The 25,497-nt window shown below is 39.8% G+C and overlaps 1 protein-coding gene, 1 long non-coding RNA gene and 1 other non-coding gene across 3 annotated transcripts in view; 2 read left to right on the top strand and 1 right to left on the bottom strand.

Moving 5' to 3' along the window:
- The first annotated feature begins 1,026 nt into the window (after positions 1-1,026).
- Positions 1,027-2,213, top strand: LOC132519478 (uncharacterized). The gene is made up of 3 exons (XR_009540172.1): positions 1,027-1,539; positions 1,790-1,832; positions 2,063-2,213. It is a non-coding gene; the product is annotated as an uncharacterized LOC132519478 (long non-coding RNA).
- LOC132520115 (small nucleolar RNA SNORA24) lies at positions 1,590-1,720 on the top strand. The gene has a single exon (XR_009540479.1). It is a non-coding gene; the product is annotated as a small nucleolar RNA SNORA24 (small nucleolar RNA).
- Positions 2,214-4,325: 2,112 nt separating the features above from the next.
- Positions 4,326-25,497, bottom strand: part of PRSS12 (serine protease 12) — a 66,720-nt gene continuing 45,548 nt past the window's right edge. Inside the window, exons 9-13 of the mRNA XM_060147415.1 lie at positions 24,329-24,534; positions 20,441-20,519; positions 19,597-19,719; positions 6,705-6,985; positions 4,326-4,949 (exon numbers count right to left, since the gene is read on the bottom strand). Of these exons, the coding sequence (XP_060003398.1) occupies positions 4,642-4,949; positions 6,705-6,985; positions 19,597-19,719; positions 20,441-20,519; positions 24,329-24,534 (997 nt within the window). The 3' untranslated portion in view covers positions 4,326-4,641. The remainder of the gene's footprint in view (positions 4,950-6,704; positions 6,986-19,596; positions 19,720-20,440; positions 20,520-24,328; positions 24,535-25,497) is intronic.

Genomic DNA, 25,497 nt, shown 5'->3' on the forward strand with positions numbered 1-25,497 from the left:
AAAGGGAAAATAGAAAATAAATTTAAATGGCATTTAACAAGCACATATCTAGGACTAAAAGTATTCCTAAACGTCTGTAATTCCCCTTTTCAAGAAATAGACCTACCATATTTTTAGCTGCATCCCCAAAGAAACGTACAGCAGGGAAGTTAAGACCCAGGTGTCCACTTGCAAGAGTCAACAGACTTTCTGGAGCGGCTAGATTGTGGACCACAAACCCTGGCTCCGAAGGCAACACGGGAAACGTTCACACACGCATGTAAAAGGGTCTCCCGCACGCTCGTCCGGTCTACTACCCTTTCCTTTTCCTAATCTTGTGTTTACAAAATCGTTTGGCAAGGCTTTCAGTAGAGTGCAAATACTCCTAAGAGATTAGGCTCCCCCAAAACAAAACAAAAACTGATTGCAGACCACTGACACCTGCGCTTCAGGAACAGCAATGTCGGCGGAACACGGGAAAACACGGAGTTTTTTAGCAGAGAGACCAAAAAAAAAAAAATCAGCTAATTCCATGAAAATCAACCAACAAAAAGGTTAAGCAGAGAACTATCGAACCTGGTGCTTTGGTAACAAGGGTGACTTGTAAAGTAACTCTCCTAACAAAACAGCCCTTCCGCCTTCTTCACTCAGCGGACGCGCGAGTCCAGCAAGATTTCCTGATTTCGCGAGAACTTTTGGCAGCTCTGAATGCGCACGCGTCAGACTCGGAGGCCACGTGAGCAGCCCAGATCTAGCGCGGGGGCGAGGCGGGGTGGAGAAGCTGAGGAAGGGGAGGGCCATCAAGAAAGCGGTGGCCAGGGCCTCTCTGGTGGCGCAGTGGTTGGGAGTCCGCCTGCTGATGCAGGAGACGCGGGTTCGTGCCCCGGCCCGAGAAGATCCCACATGCCGCGGAGCGGCTGGGCCTGTGAGCCATGCCCGCTGAGCCTGCGCGTCCGAAGCCCGTGCTCCGCAACGGGAAAGACCACAACAGTGAGAGGCCCGCGTACCGCAAAAAAAAAAAGAAAGGCGGTGGCCAAAGTATGGGGTGGAACCTCAGCCGAGCTGGGAGGGCGGGGCGGGGAGAAAGCGCGTAGGCCCCGCCCCTCGCGGCTTTTCCCCGGAATAGCGTCACCCGCTCTATAAGAGAGCGTGTGGCGAATGATTCGGCCTTTTACATCCGGGAAGCGTCGAGTTTAGGTGAGAGTACTGCGTTGTGTTTCGTGCGCTAAAATACTTAAGGCAGAACTTTTGGCCAAGTTTAAAATGCAGGAGATGCAACAGTCTTGTAGAAGTAGATCGACGTCAGCTTGGAAAACCTCTAGGTTCAAACTCCTGAGTGGGCTTAAATGTTCATTGATTCGCGGGGCAGCCACGTTCAGCCGGGGGCGCTGAGTCGGAAAACTAGCGCCCGTGGGCCTTCCGGCAAAGGTTAAATGCAGCTGATGACTCCGGTTAAGGTCATTAGTTCTGCTGTTGGTGTCATGTGGCCATCTTGAATCTACTCCGACACTATGAAATAATAACACCGCATCCTGATAACCCGCCAGTTTGATCCAGGTGGTGAGTAGTATCTGTGGTTGTCCTTGTTGGTCTTTTCTGGGATTATGAATCTCCATGTATCTTTGGGACCTGTCAGCTGTGGCAGTCTCCCTTCCTAGCCATGGAAGAGCATATTCTTGTTTATTGGCAAAGCTGTCACCATCTAATTGGTATCAGATTCTGACTTGCACAAGTAACATTCTTCACTTTAAAAATCTGGAGGGTACTGGGTTATTGGGCAGACATCTAACTACTGTTCAAATGTTTTTAGGAAGCTGAGCTAATTGTTCCAGTGGATGATGGAAAACAACAAGGTACGTTCCTGTTTTAGATATATATATATATATATATTTATTTCTGAATCTGAAACCCTTAGTGCTAAGGATTTGGAAGGCCAAAATTGGCATATTTTGCTGGCATTTTGTAATTTAAAAGAGTAAATAGCCAACTGAATAGAAAGTAACTGAAGTAGCTGCTAAGACTCAGCACCATGAGGTAAGTACACAAATTAGAGTTTTATAAAGCTGGTTTTCTTCTCTTGCAGAAGTCAAGAAATCCAAAGCGATATGGGTGAAGTCTTATTAGCATCCTGAAGTACACTGCCAAATGTGATTTTAAATCTCAAGTATGGTATTTAAATGGAGAATAAATAAGTCCTTCCTTGCCATATCAATAAAATGCTCGATTTGTACAGATGTCAGCGTTCCCTGACTGAATGACTAATAAGTGCAAAGGTAACTACAAGTAGTGAACAGGCTACCTCCTGTTCCACTGTTGGGAGCTCGAGTGGAAGTAACATGAATTAGTATTGTTGTGTAAGGTGTTATTTGGGGAAAACTGTTATACATAAAAACCAGTTTACCCCTGAGGAAGAGAGCAGGGTCATTTAATACCACACAGAAGATTAAGGAAACTGCACGGTGAAAAGCTATGCACTTTATTTACACAGATGTGCACTGAACACGTGCATCTTTAAAACTCACACTTAACATTTAACAAGAAAAAAAATTAAGCTATAATAAATGCATATTTTATGAACCAAGCATTCTACCTCAAGGTTGAGCAGACTGCAGGCCATCTGTTAACTATCTGTTCTTTAAGTCTGCCAGCCTCTGGTCTAGTTAAAAAGCCAATATAAATGTTTGCATCAGCGCTGTAGTTCAATTACAAGGATGGCCCATGAGAAACTTTCAGGAAGATAAATTTTCTCACCTGCATTGCAGGTTTTTCCTTTATCAAAGTCATGAGTGTTTAGAAAACGTTTTAATGCTATTCTACTTGAACTGCATTGCAGTTCTGCAAAGTAGTAAACTATAAAGCACTTTCAGGTTAGCACCAGTTGTTTTACATAGCTCAGAATTTACAAAAGGGATGCAATATGATACAGAAGGGAAAGGGATGGGGGTGAAGTCCCTCCATGGCGAGTTAGCCATTTAAGAGGATTACTTAAGCATTCTTAATCCTATAGTTTGTATACTCACCGCTTCACCTTTTTTTACTACCTGGGATTTTGAGAAGGACTCATGATAGCAGTCTACTCAAGTATCCTGAGGGCTTAGCTTTTATATTTGGGCAAAGATTTTGTGCTGCTACCAAGAATGCCCTGTAGGATACATAATAAGCAGCTATCCCTTACTCCTTTGGGAAACAGCCGGAGGGAAAACTTGCCTTTAGACAGGAGAACCATGGGTTAGAGGGGTGGGAGGAGATGCTCTTGTCTGCATTGGGACTCTTCCTGTTCTGGAGTTTGGATTCAAAGCCTTTCAACAGCTGTCTCATCTTGGCCTCTGCCTGTTAACCCATTTGAAAACTAGAAATATTATAAAATCTTACCTTTTATAAATTGTCAATGAGGTGCATAGCCACCTAGCACATAAGTGGCATATGGATTAAACATAACAGTTATTTTAGACTTTCCCAAACTATAGACAGGGAAAACATTTTTAATAGTCTATTTTTATTAGATGGGACTGTATCAGGATAGTCTGCAGGTTTAAGTTAGTTACCAGAAGGTTGCAGTAGGTGGCACTCTTAAATCATGGTCTGGAAAACAGCATGCTGCTAAAGAAAAAACATTTTTTTACCAAGCTGTAAATTTGAAGTGATTAAAAGTAATCAAGCAGATTGAAATAGGTTGTGCATTAAACAGTTTGAAGGCATTCTTTATTATGTTTTCAGGAATGCTGAAGTGTGCTAACAACATACAAGGTAGCTAGAATGTTTTTCTCTTCAGTTGCCATAGTGCTTGGTACAAAGGCTTCATTCAGGAATGTACTGTGACAATGATATTCCTTTCCAGTCAGTTTATTATAGAATTCCTTTATCTTTTTTGGCCTTCGATTTTCTCACGAAAGGCCAGAAAGATGTGCTCTGATACTTTTATCAGCCTAAGGAAAAAAGTCTGAGCTTAAAAAATTACATGAACAGAAAACAATGCCACTCTTATTTTTGGGGGGGGGGGGTGCGGTAAGCGGGCCTCTCACTGTTGTGGCCTCTCCCGCTGCGGAGCACAGGCTCCGGACGTGCAGGCTTAGCGGCCATGGCTCACGGGCCCAGCTGCTCCGCAGCATGTGGGATCTTCTCCGGACCGGGGCACGAACCCGTGTCCCCTGCATCAGCAGGCAGAGTCAACCACTGTGCCACCAGGGAAGCTCACCACTCTTATTTTGAGTATAGTAAAGAGTATTTTTTTATGTCAAATGTAGGCTCTTTATATGAATATATACCATATTGATTCAGTTATAAAGGAGTTCTCAGTCCAAATAAATGCCTGACTGCACAGTCAATATACAATATACAATAATCAATATACAATAATCTCTGGAGAATGCTGAGAAACAGGCAGAGACAAGACTCATGAGAATAATGAATTTAGTGTCCATTAAACTAATTTGGGTAGGCAACAATGCTAAATAAGGATAATCATTACTACACTGAGGTATCTGTAGCCAAAATGTTCACATCACAAATTCTCAAGCAGCAAAGGGGTGCACAGTTCTTACAACACAAAACACAGAAACACGGATCTCCATTCCCATTAGTTGGCATCTCAGCTAAATGCCAATGTTGGAAAGTTTCCAACAGATTCTCTAAATATTATTTTCTTGAGGTTTCCATGCAGGATTACAGTTTGGTGATACTTTTTATCCAAGGTACAAAGGCTGAGACTTTGGTGTAAACACCAGGGGAATCCTTGACCCCACAGCCATATCCCCAGGAGGTCACCCCATATACAACCCAGCTCTCTCCTGGCCGTTCACACATGAGTGGTCCTCCGCTGTCTCCCTGGCAGCTGTCCACACGTTTGTGTTCATGGAGGTTTCCAGCACAGAGCATCCTTCCTGTAAATCGACCCTTATAACGGTCTTCACAAAACCTCTTGGGAAGTAAGGGGATGGCTGCTTGTTGTAGAGTTCTTGAGTAGGCTCGTCCTATGCAGGCCAAATAATTGAATTAGATGCCAGGGAAAGATGGTAGTGAAAAGAGCTACATTTAACAGTTTAATGAACATTTAATAGCCCTATTAAAATAAAAAGCCCTATTGTGGCATTAGTGTAGTGATAACTATAAATGGTATTTTTTTATTGTTTGCACTTAACCATACTCTAACCCTTCACTGTTCTGTTTCTCAGTACTGCATTTTTTGAAGAATACTTCAGTAACGCTTACGGACTTGCCCAGTAGAAAAAGGTAACCTACAGAAAGCACATTTGTGCAGGCTTTAGAATTTGAATTCTGTATATTAAAACACTGAGGGTGCATTCATGCTGGCTCTGTATTAGCAAATCCACTGCTCTAGGACTCATCTACTTCACTGACTTGAGGATTACTTATAAATAATTCTATATAAGCACATAAGGTGGCAATTACTATCCTCAAGAGAAACATGGTATTTCATAAAGATGATTCAGAAACAACATTCTTACATAGAAACAGGCTGAAGTTTAGCCACTTGTTAACATATTCTATTTACTAGCAAGCCACTCATTCTCTATTTAGTGGCTAAAATGTATAATTGATAGGTTCTCCATGATAGCCTTTTCTTGGATCTAAACTCCACATTATTCTCCAATCCTGTTTACTCAACTGGAGTGATTCATCCATAATAAAATATTCTGTAAAATTTACTTTCTTTGTCATCTCTATTCAGATGTAGTGTCTAAAGGGAGGTGATTGATTCCCTTTCCTGATGAAGTAATAATTTCAACAGCTATACTCCAGCCTTCAGTTTGCCTCGGGTCAGCATAGCGTCGTGAGAAGGCATTTACTCTGACCTGATTCTATTATATCATTCAGGAAATGTTTCCACTTTTTAAGGTTTATTTCAGGATTGGTCGCAGAGCTTTTTCAGTATTGTGTATCTGCTACAGATGTTCTACATTTTGCTGCTATGAAATAATGTAAGTTTAAAGCCCAGATTTAATGTAGCATGGGATAAAATGAAAACAAATACTTATATTTACTAAATATAACCTTATTGAAATTATCGCCTGTAGAAATACTTATTTGATGTTCTTTTCAGTTTTAATTACTTTTAATGGAGAGCAGTCAACCCAATCATTTCTCCTTACTCAGTCATTTGTGAGTCGAGCACCTAATCCAGGTGAGACCTAGATGTTTCGAAGACCATCCTGAGCAAGCACTAGCTGATGTTAACTCTAGTGAGACAATACAGAAAGCTGTTTGCCTGAGAAGAGCACAGGCTGAACACTATTCTGCTTGGGGTTGGCGAGGTGGGAAGAATGAGAAGGGGGTTGTGGAAGGAGAAACCCAAGTAAGTGAGCTGGATCCTTCCACTTGAACCTCAGCAGCTCTGATTTTTGTCTGTTCTTCATTTAGGAATTCTGCATAAGATTTACTTTGATAAAGGGCTCCATTACAAAGAAACCATCAAACACCAAAGCCCTTTGCTGGGGTAGCTACATCAAAGTCATTAGGAAAACTTTTTAAAATAGAGACAGCTAGGCCCCAGTCCTGAGTCGGGTCTAAGTTCTCATGGGAACCACAGTACCCTCAGGGTATGAATCCAGATTACACGCATGCATCTCACACTTGGCAGAATTTCCAAACAACTAAGCCTGAACCCCCTTTAAGGTTTTGCTACCCACTGTACACTCAAACGTATGGATAATCCCAGACACAAGCAGGTGCCCAGATTTTAATTGTTTCTTCGGGTTATTTGTTACCTGTGTCTCCCCATCCTGTTATGTAACACTTGGAGGCTGTTTTCCGTGGCCTCTCTCTCCGGAGTGGCAAACAGGCTGGCAAAACGTGGCTGCTGAATCTGGCACATTGTTCTTCTGGTCCTTGTAGTCTAACCAGGGCGATGTTGTAGTCACTGCTGTCTGGTCGATACTCCCGGTGAATCACAATCTGCTGAACTCCAATTTCTTCCTCAAACTCCTCCGGCACCAGAGTATGATAATCCCCAACCCGAACAGCATAGTTCCTAGTGCTGTTACCATACCTGGGGGGCAGAGAGAGCTAATGGGAGGCTTGTTTCAAAGGTGGTAAATTGGTAACTGTCAGCCAGGAAGGTTAATAGAGATGCTTGTACGTCTTTCTTCCAAATCATGAATCCCTTTTATAAGTTTAACCTTCCTTTCCTTTTCTCTGATCCCACTGCTCTCGGGCTCACACTCTAAACCCACTGTCATCACTTTTTTTCTTCATTCATTTCACTATTTAACCCAGGTTACCATCTGTTTTCTGAGAAGGAGCAAATGTGGAAAGTAAGGACTAATCACTAACCTGTCATTTCCCCACCATGAAAAAGGATCAAAACAGGAACAAAGAGTATAGGGCAAAATTACCATCCTGTGTTTGCTGTCATCATTTTTCTATCATTTCAACGATTGTTAGTTCATCATGAAATTCCATGAGGGCAGAAACTATGTCTGATTTAACTCTGTATCCCCCAAAGCACTTAGCACAATCCACTTTACTCCCCTTTTCTGTGAACTGAATGCAAACCAAAACTATCTTCAGGGCAACATACATTCATTATATGCTCTCATCTCTTAAATCTTTGTTCAGACATCACCTCAGTAAGACCTACCTTGATATCTAAAATTGCAACCCACCCTTGCTTGTGCTCCCATCCCCCAGCACTCCCAATATCCTTAATCTGCTTTACTTTTCCTTTTTATTAAACACTACTTTCTAACAAATTATCTAACTTACTGTTTATTGTATTTATTGTTCTCTGCCTCCCCCCCCCACCTTGAACAAAAGGTACTCAAGGGCAGGGATCTTTGTGTTCACTGATGAATCTTACACATTGAGAATAGTGATGCCAGTTAAGTAGGAATGCAGCATATGTTGGTTGATTTAGTGAATGAATGAATGAATGTTTATTTTTAATGAATGTGTCTTTTTTCCATAGGAACTATTCACTTAAAATAGAAATACAATATTTACTTGATTGACAGTTCTCAGCCTGTTTTTCAGCCAGCATACCTTGATTCTGATACATCTGCCTAAAGCAGTTTCTCAACCTCAGCACTACTGACATTTGGGACCAGATTATCATTTGTTGCAAGGGGCTGTGCTGGGCATTGTAGGATGTTTAGAAGCATCCCTGGCCTCAATTCACTAGATGCCAGTAGCATGCACACTCACATACACACACCCCAGTTTGACAGCCAAAAATGTCTCCAGATATTTCCAGATATTCCCTAGGGTGCAAATTGTCCCCACTTGAGAACTGCCAACCTAAAATACATCATCCAACCCACCTCCTGATCACTTCCTCTTTCTCACTGAAGAGTATAGCACCTTGCTCGCTTCCCCTCTATAGCTACTTAAAACATTCTCAATGACTTAATTCCCAACACCTTTCCCTTTTAGTTCCCTAACCTCCTCAGCTGCAGAGAGTGTTTTCTCTACTTGATCTCAGCCCCCCACCTACAGCTCATACTCACCAAATATTACACATTTTTGAAGTCTTGATTTCAAGCATCTCATCTTGACAGTTTTACAGCTCTACTCATACTTAAGTACCTCCTGTCTTTACAGTTTTACAGCTCCATCCACAGCTCTTCACCCCCACTGGACTTCAATCCATCGGCCCCACTAGTTTTTTCATGTCATTCTCACTCTGCTTATGACTTCTTAAAAGGCTTGGATTCCATCATCACTCTTTTGCAAAAACTCTCAATCCTTCTTTCCCTGATCTGCCAAAACTCCAACTCTGGTTTCATCAACTCACCACCTACTTACCGCTAGCATCTGACTATTCAAAGGGAAAAACAAACATTTAACAGCTCTCACCTTAATTTTTTTTTTTTAATCAAAACTTCAATATGTTCCACTGGAAACGGGGCCTGTTCTTGAATGTGAATTTAGAGAAGTGGTATTCAAACACTGGAAGTTTCTAGTGACTGCCTATTTGAAATAACCTTTCATTTATTCCTATAACATTTCTGGAAGTTATAAGTTGCTCAAAGATTCTTATAGCCCTAAGTAGGGCTCTGACAACATTGCAATATATAAAGTGATTTTCTTAACTGTGTCAGCTCAAAAAACTGAACAATGCAACAAAGATGATTTAGCTTATACAACCACCTACCAGTGATCTATGAAACTAATAATTTCCTGTGGTTCCTTGAAATTCTCCATTTTCAACCTTAAATTATCACATATCTTTAAAGTTCAGAAGGCTTTTCATATATTGTACCTAGAGACTATCTTCTTATGGGTTCCACTTCAAACTTTAAGTTGAGGATTATTTCATATCCTGAAACTCTAAAAAGTAACAGTCATGAAGAATAATCAGATATTTAAATAACTCTCACTTCTACTTTCTGTGTATTGATACTAATGTATTATAAAAATTCAATATGACTCATTAATATATTCAGGTTTTAAAGCAAAATCCCAAGTGATTTATGTTTCTGACAAGAATAACTGTCAATGCATCCTCGAAAGTGCTGCTGAAATGTTTCATAGATCTTTGGAATGGAATTTAAGAAATTATCTCAAGCTTCACTGTCCAGTACAGTAGCCACATGTGGCTAATGAAGCGCTTGAAATGCAGTTGGTCCAAAATGAGATGTGCTAAAAGTACAAAAATATGCACAAGATTTCAAATATTTACTATGAAAAAATAATATAAAATATATTGTTTCTCTAGATAATAAGACTATCAGATATCTCAATTTTATATCCTATTTTGCAATGATATTTTGGATATACTGAGTTAAATGAAATATATCATATATAATATATAATATATGGGTGAAGTTAATTTCACCCATTTGGTTTTTTAATCTTTTAACGTGCCTACTAGAAACTTTAAACTTATATACATGATTTGTATTTGTGGCTCACGTTATGTATCTAGTAGATAACACTGGTCTAGAGAAATACTGTGGCATAAAGTAGGCATCCTATTTTTAAATTTTTCTTTAATGCAGTTTCTTGTGTTGCTTATAACTTTTAAGCTCGAGTTATGAGACATTCCCTTCATATGTCAACTTTTTATATTTAAGATAATTACATTACTGTTCAACCAAAAAAAAAAGTTATTGCAACAATATTTTCCATTCTTTGAAAAAGAGCTGTGACACAGCTAAAATAATCCTTGCATCTAAACTGGCTATATAAATACATCCTACATTATCTAAAAATTGAGTCTTCAGCCAGTGAACAAAGAAACAGGACATTACTACAGCAAGGAAATTTATTTTTTAAATATCCCAGTTTCAAAGTCTTGGGAAATCTTGCCTTAACACGTCACTTCATGCCTGCATTACTACAGCAGTCTGCTAAATGGCCTTGCTGCTTCAAGTTTCAACTTTTTCAAGCCATCCTTCACATTGCAGCCAGAGCAATGTTTCTATCTAATAATATAACTACTCTTCTGGACACACTTCCAGATAGATACCCTTCACTGTCTACATAGTAAAGTTCAAATTCCTTAAATGATAGACAAACCCATCCAAGAATGGCCCTTGTCCACCTCTCTGATACCACCCTCGTCCTCGTGCCTGTGTCCCTGTCATTCTGGCCGCTTGAAGAGGCATCTGACAAACCTGTCTTTATTCAGACTATTTGCAATATCATTCCCTCCACCCCTCATCCTAATATGGCAAAAACTGATTTTATCTTTCAAGTCTCAAGATCTCCTAGGAAGCTCTTCCTGCCCTCCCCGAAAGCTAGCCAATCCTTCTTTTGAACACTCCCAGTAGCACCGTCAGAGCGTTTATAACAGCTTCTACAACTTGTTAAGATGTCAGGTCTCCCCAGTTAAAGCCTCCTTAAGTGTAAAGACTATGTCATGCTCACTTTTGTATCCTCAGCACCAAGCAAAGTGGTTTGCACAGAGAAAGCTCTTAATAAATATATGTTAAATGACTTCTTTTGGAAGACACGTTCTATTCACATACATACACTCTGATCCCGAACTTACTGAAATGAGACCTCCTCTCACCAATTCCTACGTTATAACAACACCATCACAAAAGTTACTTTTTAAAAAAAGTCTCCACAAAGATCTAATGTTCTCATTAATACTGGCTGTTCATCAGAATCACCTGTACCACTTTTAAGAATACAAATGTCTAGGGGCTTCCCTGGTGGCGCAGTGGTTGAGAGTCCGCCTGCCGATGCAGGGGACACGGGTTCGCATACCTCAAAAAAAAAAAGAATACAAATGTCCAGGCCACACAAACTCTGAGAACATTAAATTAATAGGGCTGATGTAGGACCATGGGTGATCCAAATTCACAGTCAGTCTGGAGAATTACTGAACCAAAGATTTAAAGGCACGGGCATAACACCCGCCTCTCCATGCCTGGAATTTCACTGGGTGAAGTAGGAGATGACTAACAGACTGCCATCACACAAACACGTACACATTCCATACTTATACTGTGTTCTCAGGTCAGGTAGATCTCAGCGGGTATTTTAGAGTATACTCCCAAATTAATATGCTCACCAAGCAGGAGCTGATATTAACCTGAGAATAAAAATAAAATATTTACCTGACAAGAAGGAAAAATGCATCATTCTTGTTAAAATGAAGTTCCTTATTAGAATCTATACTTTTAAAATCGTCCTGATTTAAGAAATGGACCAGCTAAACCCAAGCAGTGATTCCCACACTCCTTTCACTCCAGTTATTCTTAGAATAGATTTATGCTTGGAATTTGAAGAGTATCTGACACAAGGCTGGATTAGTTTTCTAACCAAATATTTGTCTTCCAGTGTCACCTCTCCTAGTGAATGCGATTATATATATATATACTTCAGGGATAACACTTTGGCTGAGGTTACCAGTATGATTTTGCACTTTGAAATCATTTTCTATGGTTCTAGGCTTCTCAAGAAAAATATATCAAGGAATTCTTTTTCAATGCATTTTAAGGTCTTTCTAGTTGAGCTTTTGTTATTTTGATACACTTTATTCAAAAACAATTCTAAAACAAACATTTCAGGTTTTGGCTAATGCGCCATTCAGTTGTTTGCTTTGCCGAAATACTTTCAACTCCCCCTCAAATAAAAATTGGATGAAATTCCTGGACAAGTTTGAGCAAGAGAGGATCTGAGACAGGGCAGTTAGTAAAATCCACTATTCCAATTTCTCTGAGATTCTGGAATTAAAATAAACTACAATTAAAATTTTCTAGAATTAGAAGAGTTAATTCAGGTGACGGTCATTTTCTTTATGACGGTCATTTTCTTTCTTTATAGATTCATCTCTTTAAAAAGACAGTATTTTACATCAGCCTGTACACATCTGCTACTTCTAGAATCTTTTTTTTCCTCTGTTGTCTGGATGAAACTCAAAAAGTAGTTGACTGAAATTGCTTGTGTAAATGGTTCCAGTTGCTTATGGAGAAGAGACCTTCCCTGTAGAACCTCGCACTGTCCCTTACATACATGTAGTGTGTGTTCAGCAAATGGTTTTAGCATAGTTGATGGTATTGTGTATATCACCAAAGACCATGTTCTTAAGAACTCTACCATATACTAGGTCATGGTGGAACATATGTTAAGTACCGCACACATTTTGTTCTTAAAAAGAAGTCCCGGGCTTACCTGGTGGCGCAGTGTTGAGAATCTGCCTGCCAGTGCAGGGGACATAGGTTCGGACCCTGGTCTGGGAAGATCCCACATGCCGCGGAGCAACTAGGCCCGTGAGCCACAACTACTGAGCCTGCGCGTCTGGAGCCTGTGCTCCGCAACAAGAGAGGCCGCAATAGTGAGAGGCCCGCGCACCACGATGAAGAGTGGCCTCCCGCTTGCCACACTAGAGAAAGCCCTCGCACAGAAACGAAGACCCAACACAGCTATAAAGTAATTAATTAATTAATTATTTTTTTAAAAAAGGTAAAACTTTAAAAAAAAATAGGGCTTCCCTGGTGGCGCAGTGATTGAGAGTCCGCCTGCTGATGCAGGGGACACGGGTTCATGCCCCGATCCAGGAAGATCCCACATGCCGTGGAGCGGCTGGGCCCGTGAGCCATGGCCGCTGAGCCTGTGCGTCCGGAGCCTGTGCTCCGCAGCGGGAGAGGCCACAGCAGTGAGAGGCCCGCGTACCGAAAAAAAAAAAAAGTCCCATTACTCTGTGGCTCATCTTTCTAATTATAATGTCTAATAATTTAGATATTTCTGATTTTCAGAGCAGCATTCTCTGTCAATTTCCAGCTTCTTTGGTGATTCTAGGCAAAAAAGTCAAATAGATAAAATCAGGTAAAGCTATATTCTTGATCAAATCAAATTTGCAGAAGAATTACAGAAATGAAAGAATCCTTGTTTTGGGCACATTCTTTCCTCCAAAGTGGCATTTGTTATCAGAACAAGCAATTAAAAGAAATTAGTTTAACATTCAGGAATTTTTCTCTCAATTATATTGCCATACCACCATAGAGAGAGGGTCATTTTACAGTACTTGTAGTAATGATTTAAAGTAGAAAATAGTGGGAGTTCACTGGCGGTCCAGTGGTTAGGACTCTATGCGTCCACTGCAGGGGTCAAGGGTTCGATCCCTGGTCAGGGAACTAAGATCCTGCAAGCCACATAGCATGGCAAAAAAAAAAAAAAAAGTAGAAAATAGCAAAAGCAAGCAATTTATATTGTGTAAAATTCATAGGGAAACTGCAGAAAAACTTAATTTATCCAAGTTTCTGCTTCAAACTGCCAATGGGATACTGCATTCCAAAGTCTGTATTAACACTAGGAAAAATGTGAAAAATGGGATAGAAGGCCTTTAAATGGTGATTCACCAACTACCTCAGTTACCCTTGTTAACGTTGGCATAAAAGAATGTTTTGGACACCTCACAATACGTGAAAGCCATGAATGTAGAGCTGGATTACTAGCACTGTCAGCCTTCCAGTAAGGTACCCTCATCTTACAGAGACAACTCTATAGGAAATGAGTGTAACAGGATGGTGGATGTGAGTAACTATGTTCTGATCTCATCATCCGCAGGCCATCATTCCTAGATTATTCTGATATAAGGATTACATAAAAGAGTGACTACTCTGTGGGGGCAAAACAAATAAACATAAAAAACTGTCATCCCGTAGAATAAAGTAACACAGAAGGTGACAGCAATCTATGCCTATTGTTCAGAACGGCTATTCAAGAGCACTGGCCTACATCATCACTGCAAGATTTAGGCACCAAAGGAGGCCCCATGAACAAGAAGCTATTTTATATATTGAAGTCCAGTAGTTAAAGCAGCAGAGATACAAACAGAAAGGAAATGGGGGTGAGAGAGATAATTTCAAAATATGAAATCTAAGTCCCCTAGCAGTGGGTCTTAAGTTAGACTCCCAAGAAATCTAAAAAAAGGTAACCTCTCAGAACCTGACCACATTGCTTCTGTACTACAGTGTCTACAATTCCAGAGGAAAACTATTTTTTGCAAACTTAAGAGTTTCTGATGATTAAATGAGGGTTGTTTTAATCCAGAGTCCCTGAACCCAGAAGACAAAATTTGGAGTTTGTTCTAATCACTGGTAACTCTCCTTATGGCTGTCAATAAACTTACCGGAATAAAGATGTGAGTTGTAGCCTCCTTGGGCACTTCAGAACAAGTCTATGAAATCCGGCAAAGGTTACAAACCAAGTCAGATGAATTTGTAACACCTTTGCAAAACAATTTTCTCCCTACTCACATTAAAAGAGTCTTGCGGTCTATCCAAAGCACATCAAAAAGTTGCATATCATAATCTGCTCCTCTGTTTTTTAATCAGCTGTCTTTTATACCTCACAGATAATGGGAAGAAACTCAGAATGACGTATGGAAGGAGTTATCTGTTGATCTAGGTTTAAAATACCACCATCCTCTAAAGAGTCCAACATTCTTAAATATACCCACTACCTGGCAACCGAGCCTCACTTTCATCCTGCATCCATCATTTAGGAGGGTCTAGTATGTGCCAAGTAATACACGAGACACTTGGTTTATAAACACAAATGAGACCATTACTGACTTGAAGCAATAATCTAGAAGGCGCAGGTCAAGGGAGGAATAATGACATGTAAACAAACAAACCCAAACATGTACCTAAAAAAAAAAAAAGACCTTTGAGGGAACTTAAAGGTCAGATCAAAGTTTTCAACCTCAAGTGGAATTTTTGGGCAATTTCCCGACTTTAATACTTTAAGCCTTGGACCCCTAAGTCTATAACTTTTAGCAGAGAAAGATTTACTTGAAAGAGAAGGAGTCTTGAACAAGAGGAGAAAAATCTAAACTGAACGTACTGAATTATTTTGCTTAAATTCTAAGCGCAAGACGGGCTTCTCCAGTTTCTCTGCAGTTTCCTACCTAGTTTTTCTCCACTAGTCAGTGGGATAAAATCATCCTGAATTCTCTACTTTTGCTCATAATAATCTTTGATTCCTTTTTGTGAACCCCAACATAATAAGAGCCAACATTCGTTTTGAATTTTACAGTTTATAGAATACTTTGCAGATCATTTGTTCCTCACTGTAGAACGTTACTGCCTTCATTTTACAGATGAAAAAATTGAGGCTCCCAGAGGTTAAAATAATCCCCACAAAGTGAAACAATTAACAGTTGGAGGAGCTGGAACTGTAACCTTGGTCTTGATGGCCAGGTCCCAGTCGCTGGTTACACAGTACCAAGTTCTATTGATTTCTATCAGGGTCTCTACCTTCTCTCCCTCCTTTTCTTTTCTACCTTCTATCTTTATTACAATAGCCTTATAACCAGTCTCCCTCCAGTTCCTACCACAGTGGGTTTAATCACTTGGTAACATGGACCAATTTGAGTCACTCCAGGAAAAGGCACAGAAGCATGTATGCAAATATTTCTTATATAATTTGAAGCCTGTTCACAGACCCCTAGATTAATAACTTTGCTTTCCCCCCTGCCCCCAGATCTATCCCATACATCTCCTAAAACTCCTCTTTGATGATATTTCAAGGCTCAAAAACCTTTCGTGGTTTCCCACTGCCTAGTGAATGAAACAGATTCAGCACCCTGGCATTCCAGACCTTTCCTGCTTCTTTACTGTAAGTCCGCTATACAAATTCCAGATCCACGATCCTAACTAATAACTGGCATCCTTCAAATATGCTTTATGCTTTCTTTCTCACCACTGTGCTCTCGACACGAAATGTTATCTACCTCCAGCCTCTACCAATACACGAATCCAGCCTCTTTGCTTGAACAGACTTCATAACAGAACTCACTCCTCCTCCCACATACAGCCCATCCCAGCTTTGTCTTGTGTTAAAGAAATAAAAAGGAAACAACAGACCTCTTTCCTATGTTAAAATGAAAATAACCTTTCATTAGCATTTGTGGTATTTGAAGTAACAGGTAATGAATTTAATCTGATTCCACACACTCTCGCCTTTCTGCTTGACTTCCTTAGTGCACCATGTCACTTTGTCAGAGGATGGCACTCGGAACTGAGCGCAGTTCTCTCTGTTTGATAGCGACAGTGCTTTTGCCCCCTACAACAGCTTGAGCACAGGACAGAAGAGCAAGCGTCTTGTTGTGTTGGCGCTGTTCTGTCAGGGCTGCCCAAGGCTGATTAACTTTGTGGGCAACCACATGGCATCACTGAATCTATTAAGGTTGCAGGATGCTAAAACCCATAAGGTCTTTTTCACGTGTGCTGCATTCAAGCCAGGTTTCCTGAACTAAAGGCAGCATTTTACTTCCTCTTTATTCCACATTACTTTTTTTTTTTTTTTTTTTTTTGCGGTACGCAGGCCTCTCACTGCTGTGGCCTCTCCCGTTGCGGAGCACAGGCTCCGGGCGCGCAGGCTCAGCGGCCATGGCTCACGGGCCCAGCCGCTCCGCGGCATGTGGGATCTTCCCGGACCGGGGCACGAACCCGTGTCCCCTGCATCGGCAGGCGGACTCTCAACCACTGCGCCACCAGGGAAGCCCTCCACATTACTTTTTTATTAGAATCAGCCTACCAATATTCTTTGCCACCATGGATCCAATCTTCTAAGATATTACGTGTCCCTCCCAACCTCCTGGCATCAAAAATATGATTAATTTATCATCAGTGTCCCATTTCAGTTTAGTGATTAATATGTTGAATAGGGCAAGGATAAGTATCCTGTTAACTCCATTATATTCTTCCTCATCATCATTCTTCAAAAGTCCACACCACATTCTATTCTATCCAGGAGCAAGAGGGTCTTAACATTTAACGTTCATGAGAATCATCAAAGATGCTTGATAAAAATGTAAACTCCTGGGTCTTAGCTCCAAAGATTCAGTAGATCTGGGATAGGGGCCCAGAAATCTGGATTTTTAATAAGCTGAATGTATTGGGTTGGCCAAAATGTTCATTCGGGGTTTCCCGTAACATCTTACAAAAACACCCGAACGAACTTTTTGGCCAACCCAATACCTAATATTGCGGTGAAAAGACCACCCTTTAAAAATGGTGCTCTAAACTTTTTTTTGATCCCATATGTCTCCCTCCTCTGGGTTCCTGTAGCTGCATTAAAAACTCATGGTACCAAGGGTCCTATCCGTCTTATTCTCCAAGATATTTCTAGTGCATGGCACATTCCTGGGAACATTACAGGCTCAATAACTTTTTGTTAAGTTAATAAATGAATCTTTATTGTCTGTGCCATTCATGTAACACAGGACTATATTAAACCCACTGGTATATAGGTGAACTCTCAAACTCAATTATTACCGCAGAAATGACAAAGGCTATGTAAAATACAGATTTGTGTCTTCTGCAGCACCTTGAACATGGAATATTACTCCATAATATTTACCAAAATAGATAAGAGGAAGTGAATAGAGATTCTAGAAACAAAGATACATGAGAACTTGGCAAACAACACAGTTGACATAAACCAGCTGGTAAAGAATGGAATGTTTAGTTTTAAAAGGTACTGGGAAAACTAACTATCCATAAAGAAAAATATAAAATTAGGTCCCTTCCTTATACCATATACCATACACACAAAAAAAACTGTAAACAGATTAAAAATCTAAATAGGAAAAGCAAAATTGTAAATTTTTTTTGTAAAAAACTACCATCTTCATATGGGGCTAAAGAAGAATTTTTAAAATAAGATATACAAAGCTTTTATAAGACTTTAAAAATTGACACATTTAAATATATTAAAACATCTTCATAAGAAAGAAAACTTAAACTAGTGAAAGGACATGCCCCAGATTGAGAAAAGTTATTTGTCACACATAATAACAAAGATTCTGTACAAAGAATATATCCCAAAATATGTTTAAATTACAAAAGACAATCGAATAGAAAAATAAGCAAAGGATGTGAACAAATAATTCATGAAAGAGGAAGACACTAATCAGGAAAATAGAATTAAAAAGAAATCCGAAAACTCTAAGACTGGCAAAAATTGAAAATGTTGATGGTATCAAGTTGGGGTAGGGATGTGAGGAAACAGGAACTTACACATTGCTCTGATATAAACTGATACAGTTACTTTAGGACATAAGTTGGTAGTGTCTAGTAAAATTGAAATGGCACCCATACTCCAGGACCCAGCACAATGCTCCCACATGTCTGTACCAATGAGACACGTAATGGATATCTAATGCAACATTGTTTTTTAATAATGAAAGAATGGAAACCACCTAACCTTCCACCAGTAGGAGAATAAATAAACTGAGGTTGGTTTCGTCTTACAATAGGAGTTAACACTCATATGGCAGTTAAAATCTACATGGATGGATTGTAAATACATAATGAAGCCATGTATTTTCACATATGATAAAATACAAAACAAATTTTTGGTTGTAACAATTTTTCAACATTATGGTACATGTTTTACTTAAAACATTTTATGAGTACTTTTAAGTACACAGAATAGTGAAACCCCTTGTACTCATCACCTTGATTCAATAACTATCAATATTTGCTAAGCAATGGTATACATTTTTAAATACTAAAATTTATGCTGAGGAAATGGCCATTAGCCAGGGCCCACCAAAGAGCACAGGACAAGGAGAAAGGACCACTAGGTGCTAGTGCAGGTGCTGTCACCATAAGCAGTGTGACTCTGGTACACTGAATCTCTCTGCATATCTTCCCCTCTGAACTGGGAAAACTTCAGATTGGGCTGATAAAATGCCTGGGACAAACGGAAATAATCAGGATGCAACCTGACAGGTACAAATAGAGAAATCTAAAAGACACAGAACACCAAGAAGACCCAAAGGTTCTAAAATTCAAATCAAAACACCAAATCAAAACACTAAACCTGGACTCCCTATTCCTTACCATTCATAATCAAATAATCTGAGGTCTCTTCTAGCGATATGGGGATATGATTTCATCCTCAGATATGTTCTTGGGGGAAGCACAAACACAGCTGCCTCCCCTTCAAAAACCGATCTTGTCTTCTCCTTAACTCTAGAGTTTGCTTTAACACCAGGTAACAAGTAGCTTCCTGAGAGCTCTGTTCGCTCCTGATGTTACCCCCCTCACTTCCACAGTGCCGCTGGTAGAGACAAGGAAGGCCTACAGCCTGGCTCTGACACCCCAAGTTTCTATCATGCTGTAGAGCAGGAAGGGATTGGAAGAACTGGCAAATAAGAGCCAAACCGAGTTGTTTGGAAAGGTGGACACATACCTCTTGAAGCAGTGTGCTGCTGTGAGGACCCAGCAGCTACTCAGGAGTGTGGCCCCGCAAAGGAGTCTGCCATCTCCATGGGATGACTTGAGTCGGAGGGACACTTGCCAAGGCCAACCACCCCTAAGAAGAAAGTAAGCCACTCATCAATACCCACAAAAGGCCGAAAAGCAAGGACAGTCATCCAGCAAAACAAGGACTTAGAAGGCTTGCTGGTGGGAGGAAAGAAGTAAAAAGGGGACTCTAGGATGTAGACTCCCTTCCTACTTTGAGAATGAATATTCCTACAACTTTGAGCAGACCACCCTGAAGACTTGCCTATAGCATGTGTATGCATCCCACCAAATTCTGACATTTTTGGAAACAATCTGTGTCTTCTTTATATTTCATGATTTGAAGCATATTTTCTCCCTCACCTAAGCAGCCTGAAGAAGTTTTTTTTTGTTTTGGCTTGTGGGATCTTAGTTCCCCGACCAGGGATTGAACCCAGGCCACGGCAGAGAAAGCACCGAGTCCTAACCACTGGACCGCCAGGGAATTCCCCGGAAGAAGTATTTAATAAGCAAAGCACTGGTTTTTCACTAGTAAATTCAACAAATAAAAAAATTATATTAAAATGAGTCAAGTCCAAAACAAATATATTCTAAATTAAACTAATTTGTAGTTATACATTTTTTTCAGATTTCCTGTTAAATTAGTTTGTTTCTGCCACATAACTTTTCAGCAACCCAACTATCTCATAAATCAGGGGATAGTGATTTGAAGAACATGGTCTATATAAAGTAAATATAAGTCAAAGGACAGTGAAATTATCAGTGTAATCTGTATTTGAAGAACGTTTTACCTTAAAGAATTTTTCCCACCAATGATCCGCTTCTGCCGACGGTGCAGTAATCTCACACCACAAACAGAAAAGAGAGACTCTGAAGCAGAAAGAGGTTTTTAATTAAACTATCATATTGCTGATAGTGGGGTAAAGACACAAGTGACACATTCCTGATGCTTAGTGACACATTCCCCTGATGCTTCCTCTATTTTAAAGTGCTTTTTCTCTTCAAATTATAGGCTATTTTTCTTACAATAAAAATTAAACTTTTTTAAAAATTTATTTATTTTATTATATATATTATTTATTTTTGGCTGCATTGGGTCTTCACTGCTGCACATGGGCTTTCTGTAGTTGCGGCGAGCAAGGGCTATCGTTGCAGTGTGCAGGCTTCTCATTGCGGTGGCTTCTCTTGCTGCGGAGCATGGGCTCTAGGCACATGGGCTTCAGTAGTTGTGGCTCGTGGGCTCAGTAGTTGTGGCACATGGGCTTAGTTGCTCCGCAGCATGTGGGATCTTCCCAGACCAGGGATCGAGCCTGTGTCCCCTGCATTGGCAAGTGGATTCTTAACCACTGTGCCACCAGGGAAGTCCTATCTTATAATAAAAATTAAAAGTTGTTTTCTCATTTAACCAAGGCAACAATAATTTCACAAGTAGACAAGGAACTTTACGAGGTTTCCTACAATCAGCTCTGTAGAGGTTTCACAGGCTGCTGAATGATTTGGCCCTGTCTAGTACATCATCCTTGTGGTACCCACATCTCCTCCTCTGCTGATTATAGAGATTGTTCGGGAGTTCAGAAATATTAAACAAGAAAACTACAAAAGGCAACAATGCTCTGAATTATTTGATTTTCACAGACAACGCTCTTCCAAGCCACATACACAAATGTAACTCATAGGAGCAAAGCACATTCCCAGGATGAAATTCTGACATAAATTTACATTTACTCATATAGCATGTTAATATATGGAAAGGATTTACTAAGCCAATTTAAGTGGCAAATTGTATTTAAGGATATATATAGTCAAACTTCTCAAGATAACAGAATTCTGTCAAAAGCATAAAAAAAGAAGAGTTAAACTAAAAGTATATGAAAAGGTGGTGTATAAAAGAAGAGTAAATAAACTATGACTAGCTTTAAAAATAATTTTAGAAAGTAGGAGAATCTATATGGGGATACGCTGTTTCTTTGGTTAAGTACACGTGTATAAAGTATAGATATATACTGCTTTTCTATCTGTTTAAGAAGAGAAGGGTAGGAATTGTGCCAAGACCATGGAAGTCTAGTCAGCACTAATGTTCTCCCATAATAACCAGGTAGAAGGGAGCCCAATATGGAATCAGCACTAGTTATTTCTTCATGGAGAGAGAGGTTCAACAATGTGTACCAAGATCATTAATTTGTCAAAGGATCTCAGAGACATGCTGTCAAACCTTAATCCTCATCTCTTAGGTTATGAGTCCTCTACATGACACTGCAAATTATAAGATACCAGAAAAACAGAAGTTTCCAGTAATGTTCCAAGTCAGGTCAATGTATATAATGCCATGACAAGGAATGATGTAACACTAAGCAAGCAGAACTGGAAGTTTACATCATTCTGGAGTAAAGAAGAAGATTGCAAGAAAGCAAAATCTATTTAAAGCCATAAAACCCATTATTATAAAAAAATTATAAAGTAAAATGAAATTCATTTATAAAAGGATCCCATCAGATGACCAATAACCACTGGCTTGGGTTTGAATCACCTTATAGAAATTATTGGGTCTTGAGCCTCCACACAAAGTCAACAGGTTAATAATAAACCAGATTCAGTAATCCAGCTGGTCTAAGATGAAATTTTTTTTTTTTTTTTTGCGTTACGGGGGCCTCTCACTGTTGTGGCCTCTCCCGCTGAGGAGCACAGGCTCTGGACGCGCAGGCTCAGTGGCCATGGCTCACAGGCCCAGCCGCTCCGCGGCATGTGGGATCTTCCCGGACCGGGGCACGAATCCGTGTCCCCTGCATCAGCAGGCAGACTCTCAACCACTGTGCCACCAGGGAAGCCCTAAGATGAAATTTTTTAATTTCAGATATGGTAGCATTAAGACCATGGAAAGGTATCAAAATAAGCAGTGCTACACCTTTGGAAGGCATTAAAACAAATGTATTAATAATGAAGAAATAAATATGGTATTTCATATTTTAAAATAGGTTTACATAGAAATATGGTAGAACATTTTACAATTACTGAATTTTTATGCTTTTCTGCTGCTTAAGAAATTTTCCATAATCCAAAGAATTAATTATGTTCACTTTGTAACTGTAGTTTAAATTATTGGAGGGAATTTAATACATTAAATTATAGTCAATACTTAGGAAAAATTGGCTTACCAAATCATATTTATGTCATGTAATATATATGTGTGTATATATATTATATATATATAAAACAAAGCACAAAGGGTTATAAATATTCTTCTCCAGACTCAGAAGACCCTCAGATAGTGAAGAATCATATTAACAACATCCAATTTATTTATTGCATTGTCTTTAATGGTTATTAAAAGATGTTAGAAAAAGAGAATGCTCAGATACAGGTGCACTTGATTTTTTTTTAATTAATTAATTTATTTATGTATGGCTGTGTTGGGTCTTTGTTTCTGTGCGAGGGCTTTCTCTAGTTGTGGCAAGCGGGGGCCACTCTTTATCGTGGTGCGCGGGCCTCTCACTATCGTGGCCTCTCTTGTTGCGGAGCACAGGCTCCAGACACGCAGGCTCAGTAATTGTGGCTCACGGGCCCAGGTGCTCCACAGCATGTGGGATCTTCCCAGACCAGGGCTCGAACCCGTGTCCCCTGCATTAGCAGGCAGATTCTCAACCACTGTGCCACCAGGGAAGCCCTAGATGCACTTGATTTTAAGAAAATCTTAAGTATCAAACCATGGATTCTTAATCCACATAAATAAATGACTGTTCTTTTCATAAAACATAACCATAGTTTTCTCCAAAAGAGCTAGTTTTCCCCCTTATTCATTTAAAGCTGTATTTGTTTCATAAAAATTAAACTCAGAGCTTTTAAGAACTCTTCTATTTATATATGTATGACACATCCATTACTGTATTATACTAGAAGATTACTTCTATTTTCCTTACATTTTTATTTTTATTTAAATTTTATTTATTTATTTGGTTGTGCTGTGTCTTAGCTGCGGCAGGCGGTCTCCTTAGTTGCAGTTCACGGGCTCCCTAATTGCATCAGGCAGGCTCCTCAGCTGCAGTTCGCGGGCTCCTTATTTGCGGCATGTGAACTCTTAGTTGCAGCATGCATGTGGAATCTAGTTCACTGACCAGGGATTGAACCCGGGACCCCCACATTGGGAGCACGGAGTCCCATCCACAGCACCATGAGGGAAGTCCCCCCTTACATTTTTAAATTTCAGAGAGTAGAATCTACAAAAGATAATTTTCTTTTTTTTGCAATTAATTTTAAAAATTATCCTTGCTGTTTAAGATATTAATAAGAGTGGAAGAAGTGCCCTTCTCTGATTCATCTTTAAATTTTCATTTCTTCTTTTTATGAAGCAAATATAAATTCTGAATCTTCAAGAATACCAGCAAGTTTGATAGTTTTATTACATCCAGAGAAGGAACGGTTAGAAATGGCTAAGAATGTCAAAACGGGACAATCTCAGAGATTACAAAATCCTGTAAATCCACTCCTGCCCCTGAACCCTGCTCTCCCTTGTGAGTCCCATCCAGTAAAGTTTGTCAAGAACCACTGCCTCTAAATACAAGCAGAAGGAACAAGGGATTGAGTATATTCTTATGGAGGGGAGTTTCATTATCAAAGTACTGCTTAGAATAATGAAGTGTGGCTTTGTATTCTTTGACTTGTATAGGCCCCAGAAGGTTACGTACCTTTATTACTGTTACCTGATGCTTTCTTGTCAAAATAATCACAAATAACTCCTGCATCTTCACCGTGGCGGCAGTTGTGTCTTCCAATATCTTGTTTGATACAGTCAGCCAGGGACCTCTCGTTTCCTGTGCACTTCACATTATCCACGTGGATGGGTCCTTTTCCTTCCCCAAAATAAGCCATGGTTCTTGCTCTGGCAGGACCCCTGGAAACAGAGCATTCTTGAGGATGTGGAGAATCAGTCAAACATACAATTGAATAAATCACAACATATACCCTCATTCAATTATATTTCTTAACTCATACATTAAAACACTTATTTCATGACTGTCAAAAAAAAAAAAAAGCTTGAGCACGTAATAACTATACATTCTTTGTTTTCATATCTCAGAACTTCTTGATTACATCTTAGCTCCTACTAAGAAAGTCACATTTAATGGCATGTCAAAAATTTATGGTAGTCTTAAACTCTAGTTTAATCAGGAAAAAAAATCACCTCAAAATTTTCTACTCCCTTCCAGAGCATAATACTCTCTTAAAGTTGGTATAGTAAGACTTCCCTGGTGGTGCAGTGCTTAAGAATCCGCCTGCCAATGCAGGCGACACGGGTTTGAGCCCTGGTCTGGGAAGATCCCACATGCCGCGGAGCAACTAAGCCTGTGTGCCACAATTACTGAGCCTGTGCTCTAGAGCCTGCAAGCCACAACACCTGAGCCTGCGTGCCACAACTACTGAAGCCTGCGCACCTACAGCCTGTGCTCCACAAGAGAAGCCACCGCAACGAGAAGCCCGCGCACCGCAACGAAGAGTAGACCCCGCTCACTGCAACTAGAGAAAGCCCGCACGCAGCAATGAAGACCCAACGCAGCCAAAAATAAATAAAAATTAATAAAAAAGAAATTGGTACAGTATTTCCAAGAAAATTACGAGAATTAAATAATTACCTAGGGAGCTAAGAATTTTTAAAGCCTACTTTAGAAGTACAAAAGCACAATTTTTAACTGAGAAAGAGAACACCAGGAATCATGAATAGAAGGCAGACTTAATTTGGTATATCACTTTTCTTTGGTTTCTGTTTTTTTAAATAATATATTACTTCTTTTTAAATATCCAAATACAAAATCTTTTTAGTGAAATATTTCAAACTAACACCATATTCAAAACTCAG

This window comes from Lagenorhynchus albirostris, chromosome 4 (genome assembly GCF_949774975.1).
Source record: "Lagenorhynchus albirostris chromosome 4, mLagAlb1.1, whole genome shotgun sequence".
Lineage (NCBI taxonomy): Eukaryota > Metazoa > Chordata > Mammalia > Artiodactyla > Delphinidae > Lagenorhynchus > Lagenorhynchus albirostris.